This window comes from Poromitra crassiceps (assembly GCF_964638095.1).
Source record: "Poromitra crassiceps genome assembly, chromosome: 10".
NCBI classification, from domain to species: domain Eukaryota; kingdom Metazoa; phylum Chordata; class Actinopteri; order Beryciformes; family Melamphaidae; genus Poromitra; species Poromitra crassiceps.
In genome coordinates this window covers 17,499,392-17,511,891 of record NC_139631.1, presented here as the reverse complement: position 1 = coordinate 17,511,891, position 12,500 = coordinate 17,499,392, and the positions used below count along the sequence as shown (strand labels likewise).

Below are 12,500 nucleotides of genomic sequence, written 5' to 3'. Positions count from 1 at the left end.
GTGTGTGTGTGTGTGTGTGTGTGTGTGTGTGTGTGTGTGTGTGTGTGTGTGTGTGTGTGTGTGCGTGCGTGCGTGCGTGCGTGCGTGCATGCGTGCGTGTGCGTGCGTATTTAGGCGGAGTGTCCAAAGGTGGAGTGTTTTGAGTCCCTGTCAGCGATGGAGCTGGCTGAACAGATCACTCTGCTGGACCACATCGTGTTCAGGAGCATCCCTTACGAGTCAGTCCTCTCTCTCTCTCTGGGCACCCAGAGTCTAGCAGTCTGACGACTAATATGACTCTGGGACAGACGGCCGATATTCCTGGATTTCCGCTGTAGAGCGGACGTCCCGCCCCTTCCGTTATTGTTTACAGTCCGACGGCATCTCACATGCAGCTATTTATTATTATTATTATTATTATTATTATTATTATTATTATTAGCCAAAATATGGTCTAGGCCTATCAGCTCCAACTCCGTTCTCATGTCCATTGGACTGTAAACAATAACCGAGGCACACGGAAGCGGAGGTCTTGGCGCGGACATCCACTATACAGCGTGTTGTTCACACCAACATTTTAGTGCTGTGATAAAAAAAAGCCTAGGGTTACCTTGTGGTCAGCATGGTCCACTGCGATACGATGGTCATTCCTCCCCAGCTACTGTACATACAGTAAGAACAGTTTGTAAAATCAAAACCTGTAATGAAATAGTATTTTCTCTTCACATTTTGTTCAGTCATATATAATAATAGTTAATAATGTCATGTTCTTTTGTAAATTAAAATAATTTAATTAAAGGCTGTAAAAGTATCCCAGAGTGGGTCACCCTTAAATTAGTATGAGTGTTAGTGTCCCATGGTGGTCTAAATGCTGTTTCAGAGGCTTGTCATTTTGGCATGAACACAGAACAGTTGAAAATACTGAAGATCACTGCAATACAAAATTATTGGCATCCATATCAAAAATCCATATTGGCCTAACCCTAGTCTCGGCTCCCAGACGTTTGGTGAGCTGCGCCACCAAACAGGAGTGAAACGGATTAAGACTGAGGGCTGAGTCTAGCCTAACCCTAAAAAATATGGCATCAGAGTTTCTCTCTGAAAAAGTAAGGCTTCACACACTGAAAGAGGAATCAGCATGACAATACAGATGCTTCAGTGACGTCTTTTTTCCAATCACAATAGAGTGTGAAGCCTTTCTTTTTCCAAGGTTTCTACACACATTCTACACACAGAGGTACTATGAAATGGTATACCGTATATGGGGCTTAGTTAGTTGAATAAATCTTATAGTGGCTTGGACTCATATTCCTCTGTCTGTCCCACCTCCCAGAGAGTTCCTGGGCCAGGGCTGGATGAAGGTGGATAAGACAGACAGGACGCCCTACATCATGAAAACCAGTAAACACTTCAATGATGTAGGTTCTCTAGGTGTCTTTAAGTGTCCACAGGGCTTTTCTATCACTATCCTTTACATCTCGTCCTCTCACTCTCTCCGTTCTCTTCCATTTGAAGATGAGTAACCTGGTGGCTTCTCAGATCATGACCCATACTGACGTGGGCTCCAGGGCCAATTCCATAGAGAAGTGGGTGGCTGTGGCCGACATCTGCCGCTGTCTAAACAACTACAATGGGGTGTTGGAGATCACATCGGCTCTCAACCGCAGTGCCATCTACCGGCTAAAGAAGACCTGGGCCAAAATCAGCAAACAGGTGGAATGGATTCATTACAATTGACAGTGTTCTATAATGATTATTAATGACAAAATATATTGTTAATTTCTCATCTTTTTTAGCACCGTATTTGCACAAATTTAATTGATCCCTCGGTAGGACATATGTCAAGCTTGCTTGTTTCTTTATGGTAATGAACACTGACTGGTGCAGGCAGTGATCGAAACGCTGACCTTATTGTTGCCTTGAGGCAGTTTGTTTCAGTTTTATTCAATGATCCACACTGCACACTTAGGGTGCTTTCACACTGGCGCCCAAGTACCGTTCCCGAACACCCAAATTGACCCCAGTTTCAGAACGTTTGATGAGTGTGTGAACGTTGCGTTCCGTTCCGTTCCGCGCGCGGCCGCGCAACGGGGAACTGTGACAGGATCCACTTGAAAGGGTGGTCTGGGGGGAGCGCTTTGGCGTGCCCAGGCACGGAACACTTGCGAGTGTGAAAGCCAACTGTTCTGAACCACATAGGTAGACAACACACAGGCGAGGATATACTGCAGGCATAGTTGGTGACGCAAGTACACTCTGTTCCGTTTCCGAGCGTGGAAGAAATGTTGTAATGTGAAAGCTGACCAGCGGGGGAGAGGGGGGGGGGCAATCGTTCCCAGGTGAGGAACGGAACGGAACGAAAGCAATCGTTCCCAGTGAGAAAGCACCCTTAGAAAACAATCAAAACATCAGAAACAACAACAACAACGAAAAAGAAGTATGGAAGCAATGCAGTACAGCTCAAAAGAGACAAATGTACAAATAGCTAGTGGTGCATAGTTTTCTATATCTTATGTACAAATGTCCAGTGTCACTTATTACATGATTATTTATACAGTTGGATGACTTGGAACATGAAAATGTTTCTGTGTCTGTCTGTGGTGCATTTAGGTCCACACAAGCGTAGACCAACAGGAGAAAATCAGAATGATGTTGTATGAAATCTCGTAACTCCAATTTTGGTGATTTTTATGTTTTCACTCAAATTGAAGGATTACATGATTCTCGATTGCTGAGAAAATTCTCTGACTTCTTGGGCTTTTTGATATTCCTTGAAAATCCTTTGGATAATGTCAAAAATGTACCGTAGTTCCTTAAAAGCTGCCATTTTGGAGCTACAAGGTTTTCACCTGACAGCTGTGATATGTATCATATTTGTGGGATGGAGTGTACTATGGGGGTTGTTTGTGGCTTGTTGTGGGGGTAGAAAAATGTCAATTATCTCAGGGCTATGCCAATTATTTTAGAGGAAGTTTGGGCACTGCTTCAGAGGTGATCTTTATTTTTAACTGTGTAACTGTGGTTTTGCCCAGAGTAAAGCCCTGATGGACAAGTTGCAGAAAACTGTGTCGTCTGAGGGAAGGTTCAAAAACCTGAGGGAGACCCTGAAAAAGTGAGGCTTCAAAATATTGTACAATAGGCTACAGAACATTTCAGATGCTCTCAAATGATTATCACTGTAAATGTTTCAAAATATTAAGGGGAAGAGGATGGCGGCTCATTCTTCTTCATTCAAACATGCAGTTAATTTCCTAAATGTGTTTTTGTATTTGCACACTACTTATTCATCCCTGAACACCCACCACCAACTCCACTTCTCCCGGCAGCTGCAACCCTCCGTGTGTGCCATACTTGGGAATGTACCTGACGGACCTGGCCTTCATCGAAGAGGGAACGCCCAATTTCACTGAGGAGGGTCTCGTCAACTTCTCCAAAATGAGGATGGTAGGCACACTCATGCTTCAGAACACGTGCAAGATACATTTGCACACAAAGACACATGCATGCATGCAGACACTGTGCACAAAAACAATACAATCAACAACATCAAATCGTTGTTGTTCCACAGATCTCCCACATCATCAGAGAGATCCGGCAGTTCCAGCAGACTCCCTACAGGATAGAGCATCAAGTCAAGGTACTTTTCTACACTGTATACTCTTTTCCCCCTATTCCATTCCTGCATCCCATCACCCTTTCATTCTGAACAGCATCACCAGAGCAGCAACAGACATTATTAACTGTATGGTCAACGTTTCTTGAATGTGTTCAGCTCTGTGTACACTAAGCTTTCTTTAAGCTAGCTAACAGCACTAAACAGATCCTTGAGGGAAGCACTGGTCTTGGCTGTTGTTACTAGGATGATCAAAAACCCATTTGAAGTGTGGCATTCTTTTGGAAAAATGTCTTGTTCTACCTTAAGAGACTACACAACGCCGACCAAGCTTTAACAATATTTATTGAATGTAAGATTTAACAAGATTTATTGAATGTAAGATTGTCTTTGGCGGAGAGCTCCTTGGCCAAAAGGGGGATCAGCCACGTGACCGGGAATCGGCCACGTGACGGATGATCAGCCACGTGACGGCGGACCTGCCATGGATTGGCAGGGGCGTCGGAACCCTCCCCCTCTAGGAAAGGAGCCTTCACCTGGTGGTACTGGGGTGGAAGCCGGGGAGGTGGTGGGTTGATGCTGCAATGCATAGGAGACAAGAGCAATAGACAGGTAGGAGGGGCACTCCTTTTAACCAGACCGCTTGGACGAATGGCAGGCTGTTATTGGATAATTGAATGTGATGACGTAACTAGTTCCGTCTCTTGGTAGAACTTCCGTAAACTCCCATTTCTACCTTAAGAGACTACACAACGCCGACCAAGCTTTAACAATATTTATTGAATGTAAGATTTAACAAGATTTATTGAATGTAAGATTGTCTTTGGCGGAGAGCTCCTTGGCCAAAAGGGGGATCAGCCACGTGACCGGGAATCGGCCACGTGACGGATGATCAGCCACGTGACGGCGGACCTGCCATGGATTGGCAGGGGCGTCGGAACCCTCCCCAAAAGTAATTTGACAAGACTTAGAGAAATGTAATTATGGACTTACCAGGGCAGTGCTGATGTGAGCCTGATAGTTAAGTGGACACAGGCTACTTTAGTAGACAGAAATGAGAGTGAGATTAATGTACAATGCATGGAGTGAACAGGCCACCCCAGACCACCAGTAATTGCAAATGAAGTTTAACGATGGATTTTACCTTTTAAAAAGCCATGGATTAGATCGGCAGTAATTGCAAGTCGAATTATGATTATGAATTTTACCTTTTAAGAGTCATGGATTTCTGGGCCTTGAGGCCGGAGGTAGGATCAGGCCTCACGTGAGAGGCATGAGTGCCAGAGGACCGCCTTCCCAGGAGTTTGGGATCCCGGTACCCCTGCATGATGGATATGGTTGCTGATCCTATTCTTAGGGAGTAAGAAGAGTAACAGTGGGGAGGAAGCCCACAGTGTTTCAGCAGGGAGGGCAAGTGAGAGAACCAGGTGTTTGAGGAAGACCTGGGGAAAGGGGGTACATGGTTAGAGGAAACGAGACCGAGAGGAGCAGGATCTCCAGGGTGATGGAAGAGTAGGTGCGCCTTGAACCTTTGAGAAGTAGGCAAACCGAAGGGTTAGAGCATTGCCTAGGGAAAGAAGGGTCAAAACAGCGGGTGAAGTTAGGCCTAGGATGCCGGGGGTTGCAGTTTGCTAGATTCAACAGACACACACTATGACGACAGAGACAGACAAGGGGAGCACTGGCAACAGAAAATGTGATGAGTGATAAGGAACTGGAAAACTGGATTCGCCCTGGAAAGCTCTGAATTGAGGCAGGAACAATGGCGACTCTCGTGTACTGTTTGGATGAGGCAAGGTGATGCTCTGCTGAAGCCACTGGCTGTGACCGGGGATATGCTTTGCTGAAGCCACTGTGCTGTGACCGGGGAGGAGTGCTGGAGCCACTGTGCTGTGACCGGGGATAGCTTTGCTGAAGCCACTGTGCTGTGACCGGGGATAAGCTTTGCTGAAGCCACTGTGCTGTGACCTGGATATGCTTTGCTGAAGCCACTGTGCTGTGCCCGGGGATATGCTTTGCTGAAGCCACTGTGCTGTGACCGGGGATATGCTTTGCTGAAGCCACTGTGCTGTAACCGGGAATATGCTTTGCTGAAGCCACTGTGCTGTGACCAGGGATATGCTTTGCTGAAGCCACTGTGCTGTGACCGGGGATATGCTTTGCTGAAGCCACTGTGCTGTGACCAGGGATGTGCTCTGCTGAATCTACTGCACTGTGACCGGGGAATGAGCTCTGCTGACCTGACCAGTTATGCCTGACAGAAACCCGTGTGATACTGCACTGCACCTTAAAGCCACGGTGGACTGGGAGGAGCACCTTTTGTTTATGATCGAGAATGTAGTTTCGTATACATTTGCCATACCAGAGTGAATCTTGTAGAGGAAGATCGATTCCCTACTGGGAGGAAGTGGGGAACTCGTGGTGCCACTTTTCTGCGCCATTCACCTCTAAAAATACCCCCCAAAAACCACTGATGGAGCCACATCAGTGATCTCTTCTTTTGAAGAGAGCGTTCACCCAGATTACTGATTCGGCCTGCTTTCTGAAAAAGAAAGAACACCATTTAAGTAAAGAATAAACCATACAACAATTTGATGTGGCATATGAGGATTACATGCCTGAATGCCAGCTGCTGAAGCTGGTTTATTAATGAATTGAGTGAAAGAACCTCTACAATGATTCACATCGTGAAGCCATTAGCATGTGAGCTTCTCAATGTGAATTAACGCCAGCTGCTAAAGCTGGCTGCAGACAAGAATATGAAGGCAAGATATGACACTCTTTATGCTTTAAACAACTGCCCTGGTGCCATTTTGGCTTGAACCAGAGGGGGACCACTAGGATGATCATTGTTTTATTGTTTATTGTTTTATTGGATCCCCATTAGCTATCACAATAGTGAAAGCTAGTCTTCCTGGGGTCCTAAAATATATTAAACAGCATAATTAAAACATTTCTCCTCTTTGACTGATCAGACCTGATTCCGTCCGGAGCCTGTTATAAATATAGTCACGTTATAGACAACTAACCAATGCTGGTGGCCCTTATGGGAACAATGATATTCGAAATGGTTAAAAGTTATACAATTTGGTCATTCAGTGGCATTTTACCGCCATGAAAAGTAATGTTAGCTGCTGCATTAGCCACAATAGCTGACTACCCCTGCTGCATTACATTATCCAAACACCCGAACGCTCACGTTGCTTTTTAATGCATAAAACGAAGCCGATATACGATTCACATTGAAGAACACCACGTGTAAAACCACCGTAACGTAACAATGTACCAAAATCCATTTAATTGAGGCCCCGCAAAAGCAGGTTTGAACCCATAGAGGGCACCTTGTGAAATTGATGAAGATTGTAGAATATCTAGCAGTTTGGTCTCAGATGTGAAATTCTGGCCAGAATTCTAAACAAAAACACCCCCGAACCCATATATATATATATTGGTTAAACCTGGAAAAAGTTTTGGGTTAGTTAGAAACATTAATGACATTATAAACTGCTGAGGCAAGATAACGCACAATTTTAGAATGCAAATTTAGAAAATGAACTTGCAAAAGTGATGTGATTCACTGAGAATGTAGCCTATGAGCTGCTTGCTGTAAGGAAATATAATACAATACCTGCAAGGATAATTGTTATCACATTAATGACAGATAAACAGCAAAATCTGAAACGTGATGCCCGTGTTACGGTGCAATGCAAAGGAACAATGATCCACATCATACTGCATTTAACATGTGCCTTGTGAATGCTGAAGTAAAGCAATGAACTACATTTCCCATCATGCTTGGTGCTGCTCTGGTCTCTGGGTAATCACGTCACCCGGAAATGCAAGCTGCGGTGTTTTGAAAGAAATCCGTGTTAAAAGTTGGAATACCTCGCTTCTGCGTGAGGGAACTTTGCATCTGGCAGCCCTGGATTAGCCAAAGCAAGGAGTTTGGAGGACTGCTACTCTGGCACTAGGCTTAATGGATCTAAATTTATTACTTTTGCCTGAAAGCATGCAGCGGAAGACCGACCGAATGTGTCGCATCTTGCTTTGCTATACACTCTTTGGCAACGCTAAACCAGCCACGCGCATGCGCAGTATAGCATGGAAGTCGGTGGCTAACTGAGAAGCTTGCGCGCTACTTAGCATAGACCGGAAAGTTTACAAGGGTTATACTTTATCTAAATGACTAGAATTGGACCAATAGATTGGATGCATAGGAGAGGAAACATGTTATGAAAAAGAAAAGTTGGCTGAAAACTAGGACTACAGAGCATGTTGTTAAACTCGATTGGAACCGGGAGAGGAATGCAGCCGCAGCAACATGGACCGAGTTGCTTGTTGGCTAGAGGTTGATACTACAGCCGCCGCAAAATGGATTTGCTTGTTGGCTAGAACTGCCGCAGCAAAATGGATTTGCTTGTTGGCTAGAACTGCCGCAGCAAAATGGATTTGCTTGTTGGCTAGAACTGCCGCAGCAAAATGGATTTGCTTGTTGGCTAGAACTGCCGCAGCAAAATTGATTTGCTTGTTGGCTGAATTTGCTTGTAGACTGGAAACTGAGACTACACAGCCGCAGCAAATGGATTTGCTTGTTGGTCAGAACTGCCGCAGCAAAATGGATTTGCTTGTAGGCTAGAACTGCCGCAGCAAATGGATTTGCTTGTTGGCTGAACTGGGACTACACAGCCGCAGCAAATGGATTTGCTTGTTGGTCAGAACTGCCGCAGCAAAATGGATTTGCTTGTAGGCTAGAACTGCCGCAGCAAATGGATTTGCTTGTTGGCTGAACTGGGACTACACAGCCGCAGCAACATGGACTTGCTTGTTGGCTGAACTGGGACTACACAGCCGCAGCAAATGGATTTGCTTGTTGGTCAGAACTGCCGCAGCAAAATGGATTTGCTTGTAGGCTAGAACTGCCGCAGCAAATGGATTTGCTTGTTGGCTGAACTGGGACTACACAGCCGCAGCAAATGGATTTGCTTGTTGGTCAGAACTGCCGCAGCAAAATGGATTTGCTTGTAGGCTAGAACTGCCGCAGCAAATGGATTTGCTTGTTGGCTGAACTGGGACTACACAGCCGCAGCAAATGGATTTGCTTGTTGGTCAGAACTGCCGCAGCAAAATGGATTTGCTTGTAGGCTAGAACTGCCGCAGCAAATGGATTTGCTTGTTGGCTGAACTGGGACTACACAGCCGCAGCAACATGGACTTGCTTGTTGGCTGAAACTGGGACTACTGAGGCATGTTGTTAAACCCGATTGGAACCGGGAGAAAATGCGGCCGCAGCAACATATACCGTTGCTTGTTGGCCCCGGCCTGAAATGAGTGCAGGAGTAGTGCCGTACGTTTGACTGAAACCAAGGACAAATGTTTGTTTGATACTACGTGCATGTTTTGATGATCCCCGATTGCACACGGGAGGGAAGCGGCCACTGTTAGCCGGAACAGATTGCTCTGGGATTGCACATTAAATGCAGCCGCAGCAAATGGATTTGCTTGTTGGCTTGAACCTGGGACTACAGAGACATGTTGGACAAATGTTTGTTCGATACTACATGCATGTTTGATGATCCCCGATAGGACTCGGGACCCGATTAGACACGGGCAAATTTGATTATCCTGATTGGACTTTCGTAACTATAAACCACAATATGAATTTAAAGATGCAAACCCAACATGAATCAGTGCTGCAATGCAATACTATGGTTCCTCCAATTGAATTTTAAACAATTTACCCAATAAATTAATCAGCATTTCGTCCGACATTTAAGCAGCAACAGGAATGTAAACCAAAATGTAACCCATAATCACCGACCATTGGAGTCTCGAGAATGAAACTGAGTAGAGGTTTTTGGTGCTTCTGGGTGCTTCTGCCTTCTGTGCTTCTGGTTGCCTGACTTGACTGACTGAGTGAGTCAGCTGGTGAGTGAGTGGCTTGTTCCAGGTGCACTCAATCTCGTGGTAATGAGCGGCCATTTTGCTGCTGCATGTTTGGGAAGTGTAGTCTGCTGGTGCAGTGTTGAATGTGAGTTTAACTCGAACAGACTGCTCTAAGATTACACACCCAACATGAATGAGCGCTTCTCTGCAGCGTGATGAAACATTAGCGTTTAGCGATAGCTACCCACGATTTGGGCTCGCTACAATTGTGAATGAGGAAAACAGCGACTGAATGCTTGAGGGGAATCAAGCTCAAGACTGACTCACGTATGCCCAGACCGATCAGAGCTGGTCTGACTTGGAAGACTGACCAAGTGGAGAAGTCGACAGGAGAGGAGAGCCTTGAGCTGCGGCGGAGCGACGTCGGTGGGTCATCCGACCTGGAGCTGGTGAGTCTGACATGCTTTGATGCTGCAATGCATAGGAGACAAGAGCAATAGACAGGTAGGAGGGGCACTCCTTTTAACCAGACCGCTTGGACGAATGGCAGGCTGTTATTGGATAATTGAATGTGATGACGTAACTAGTTCCGTCTCTTGGTAGAACTTCCGTAAACTCCCATTAGTGCTCGGCGCGCTTAGTGCTAAAAACATGCTGAAGAGTTTGAAACCTGTCCAACATAATAAAATGAAGCCAGCGCTGTGAAGAAAGCTTCCTGGCCGACTCCCCCACTCTCTCTCTCTCTCTCTCTCAACTGTGCAATCACATTGAAACTGATCTCGCCCCCTCCATCTTCTCCTGTCCAGGTGACCCAGTACCTGCTGGATAAGACTCTGATCATGGATGAAGACACGCTGTATGAGCTCTCCCTGAAGATCGAGCCCCGGCTCCCAGCCTGAGCGACAGCTGCTGTGGCCAGCGGGAGCCTGCCAACCCTGGACCCCCTGCAAGGGCGACACGCCCCCACATAATCACATCAATGAAGAAGAAAGACGGGTGGGAAGTTTTGAGAACGTCATGGAGAGAGAGGCCACTTGACAAGACAGAGAGATCTTGAAAGTCAACAGTGAGAAAGGATGACCAAGGCAGAGAGTGTGAGTGAGAAAAAGTGCAGTTCTTTTGAGATAATGGACTGCTTGTTTTCAAGGAGAACAAGAGACAAAGGTTTTGGTGGTGTTGAGTGAGGGTCGCGCTCAGCGTTCCTCGCCCGTGAGTGCGGTGCGCATGACATCACACTTCCTCAGACAGTCTGAGAGGGCACGGCGGCTGAGAGCTGTTTGAGGTGGTCGACGGTGGATATTAAAGAGATGTAGCATGTACAGATAGCGTGTGACAGAGAAGTGTCTCGGCTCTAGTGTCGCTGTGCTGTCGTCTGTGTTCTGTTGCCTGTGCATTTCTGTGCCGTGTCCTGGAGCAAGAGCCCCAACGCGTTCTGTCATGACGGTCACTGCATACTTTTGCATGATTTCCACTTGGGATGTAACTGTTTAAATGGCCTTTAACCTGAACCCCCGACCCTCAGCTTAGCATGCTTCACTCCGACCAGGGTGACTCTCTAAGCCACTATGCATCTTCAGTGGGCTGGGCATGGCAGAATGCCAGTAAGCCTTTAAATATGACACAAAAATAGAATCAAACACACAAATATCAAATCAAATATTTTGATGAAGTGGCTGATTGTTACTGATTAAACCATGAACAGAGGTCTTTACTTGGCCACAAGACCTCCCATGAAAATGGACATGTATGTGTTTTTATCTATATGTCCACATGAATGATGAAAAAATATATACCTTATTGGTGCCTTCCTGTTGGTCAATTCCCCACATTTGACAGTGCACTAGTATACAGTTGAAGTGTCATATAACCCTAATTCCAATCAGTGTGCATTACAATTTCCTTAAAAAATTAGATTGTACTTCTATTGAATCTCTTTCTTTCTTTCTTTCTTTCAGAAAATAGGTTATGTAGGCTAAAGAGTAGCATGTTAGTGTCAAACCGAGTAAAGGCATAGCAGCAACTGATCAGCAGCAAATATCTCCCTCTAGTGTTTAAATATTGTTATAATCTATCCACCCAAAGCTTTTGTGGACTTCTTGTGCAATTAGATTTTTGGCTTTGACAAACTGTCCAATACTGACCTGTCCGGTCTGGACCCGGTATGTAACTCTTGGATGTAGAATGGGATTATTTTTTGCACTCTCTGAGATGTAGCTTTGCTTGAGTGACAATATGATAGTTATTTACCATGCTATTTATTTCATCAAATATTTATGTTATTTTTGTAGATAGTGACACCACACATATCAAATAGAAATATTTTGAATTGTTATGCTGTGAATATTGACTTAGTTACTGTTTTTTCTCTCTTGTTCTTTTGTTGGATTTTAGTTTTGCATCTCGAGCTCTTGTATTGCAAGAAATCTATGTTGACTTTTATTCTGAAAAACATGTATTTTGAAGGTTTTAAAAAATGTAGCATTTGAATAATGACCATTTGTTTTCTAACGGTGCAGCGTAGTGTGATGTATCGCTGTGATATGATGAACATCGTTGTCCTGCACGCACCCCACAGCTGCATGTTTTGCATGTCTGACTTCAACCTTTTCCCTCTGTTTCTCTATATTACTATTGTCTCCGTAGCTGTCAGCTGGCTCCATTATCAAGGATAGTTTCACTCCTCAAATCTGCCAAGTTTGTAAGTTTCAATTTGTACCTCAGTTTTCTGAAGGGGCCTGTTATGCAGTAGCAGCATAGGGATTTATCTGCAGGTCTCAGTGTCAAATGATGAGGGAATAGAAAACCTTTGAATAGAATCATGAACTTGATCCAGTTCGACTGGGAAAATGTTTGCAGGCTTTGCTTTTGGGTAAACTTGCCCTTTACACTGCGTCTGTAACTCTGGTGACTGTTTTGAATATCAGTTTGAGAAAACAGGATGTTTTGTTTGTATTGTATTGTTTTTCGTGTTTTTGTATGTTTGTATGTGTTTATTTATTTGTTTGCATTTTTCACTTGTAGGTGC

General features: G+C 44.9%; 1 protein-coding gene across 1 annotated transcript in view; it reads left to right on the top strand.

Moving 5' to 3' along the window:
• Window positions 1-10,374, top strand: part of LOC310784200 (ras-specific guanine nucleotide-releasing factor 2) — a gene marked incomplete at both ends in the record, with an annotated part of 66,602 nt that extends 56,228 nt beyond the window's left edge. Inside the window, 7 exons of the mRNA XM_083645210.1 lie at window positions 115-218; window positions 1,313-1,397; window positions 1,495-1,692; window positions 3,012-3,091; window positions 3,306-3,423; window positions 3,548-3,616; window positions 10,282-10,374. Coding sequence (XP_083501336.1) covers window positions 115-218; window positions 1,313-1,397; window positions 1,495-1,692; window positions 3,012-3,091; window positions 3,306-3,423; window positions 3,548-3,616; window positions 10,282-10,374 — 747 coding nt within the window. The remainder of the gene's footprint in view (window positions 1-114; window positions 219-1,312; window positions 1,398-1,494; window positions 1,693-3,011; window positions 3,092-3,305; window positions 3,424-3,547; window positions 3,617-10,281) is intronic.
• Window positions 10,375-12,500: the final 2,126 nt, after the last annotated feature.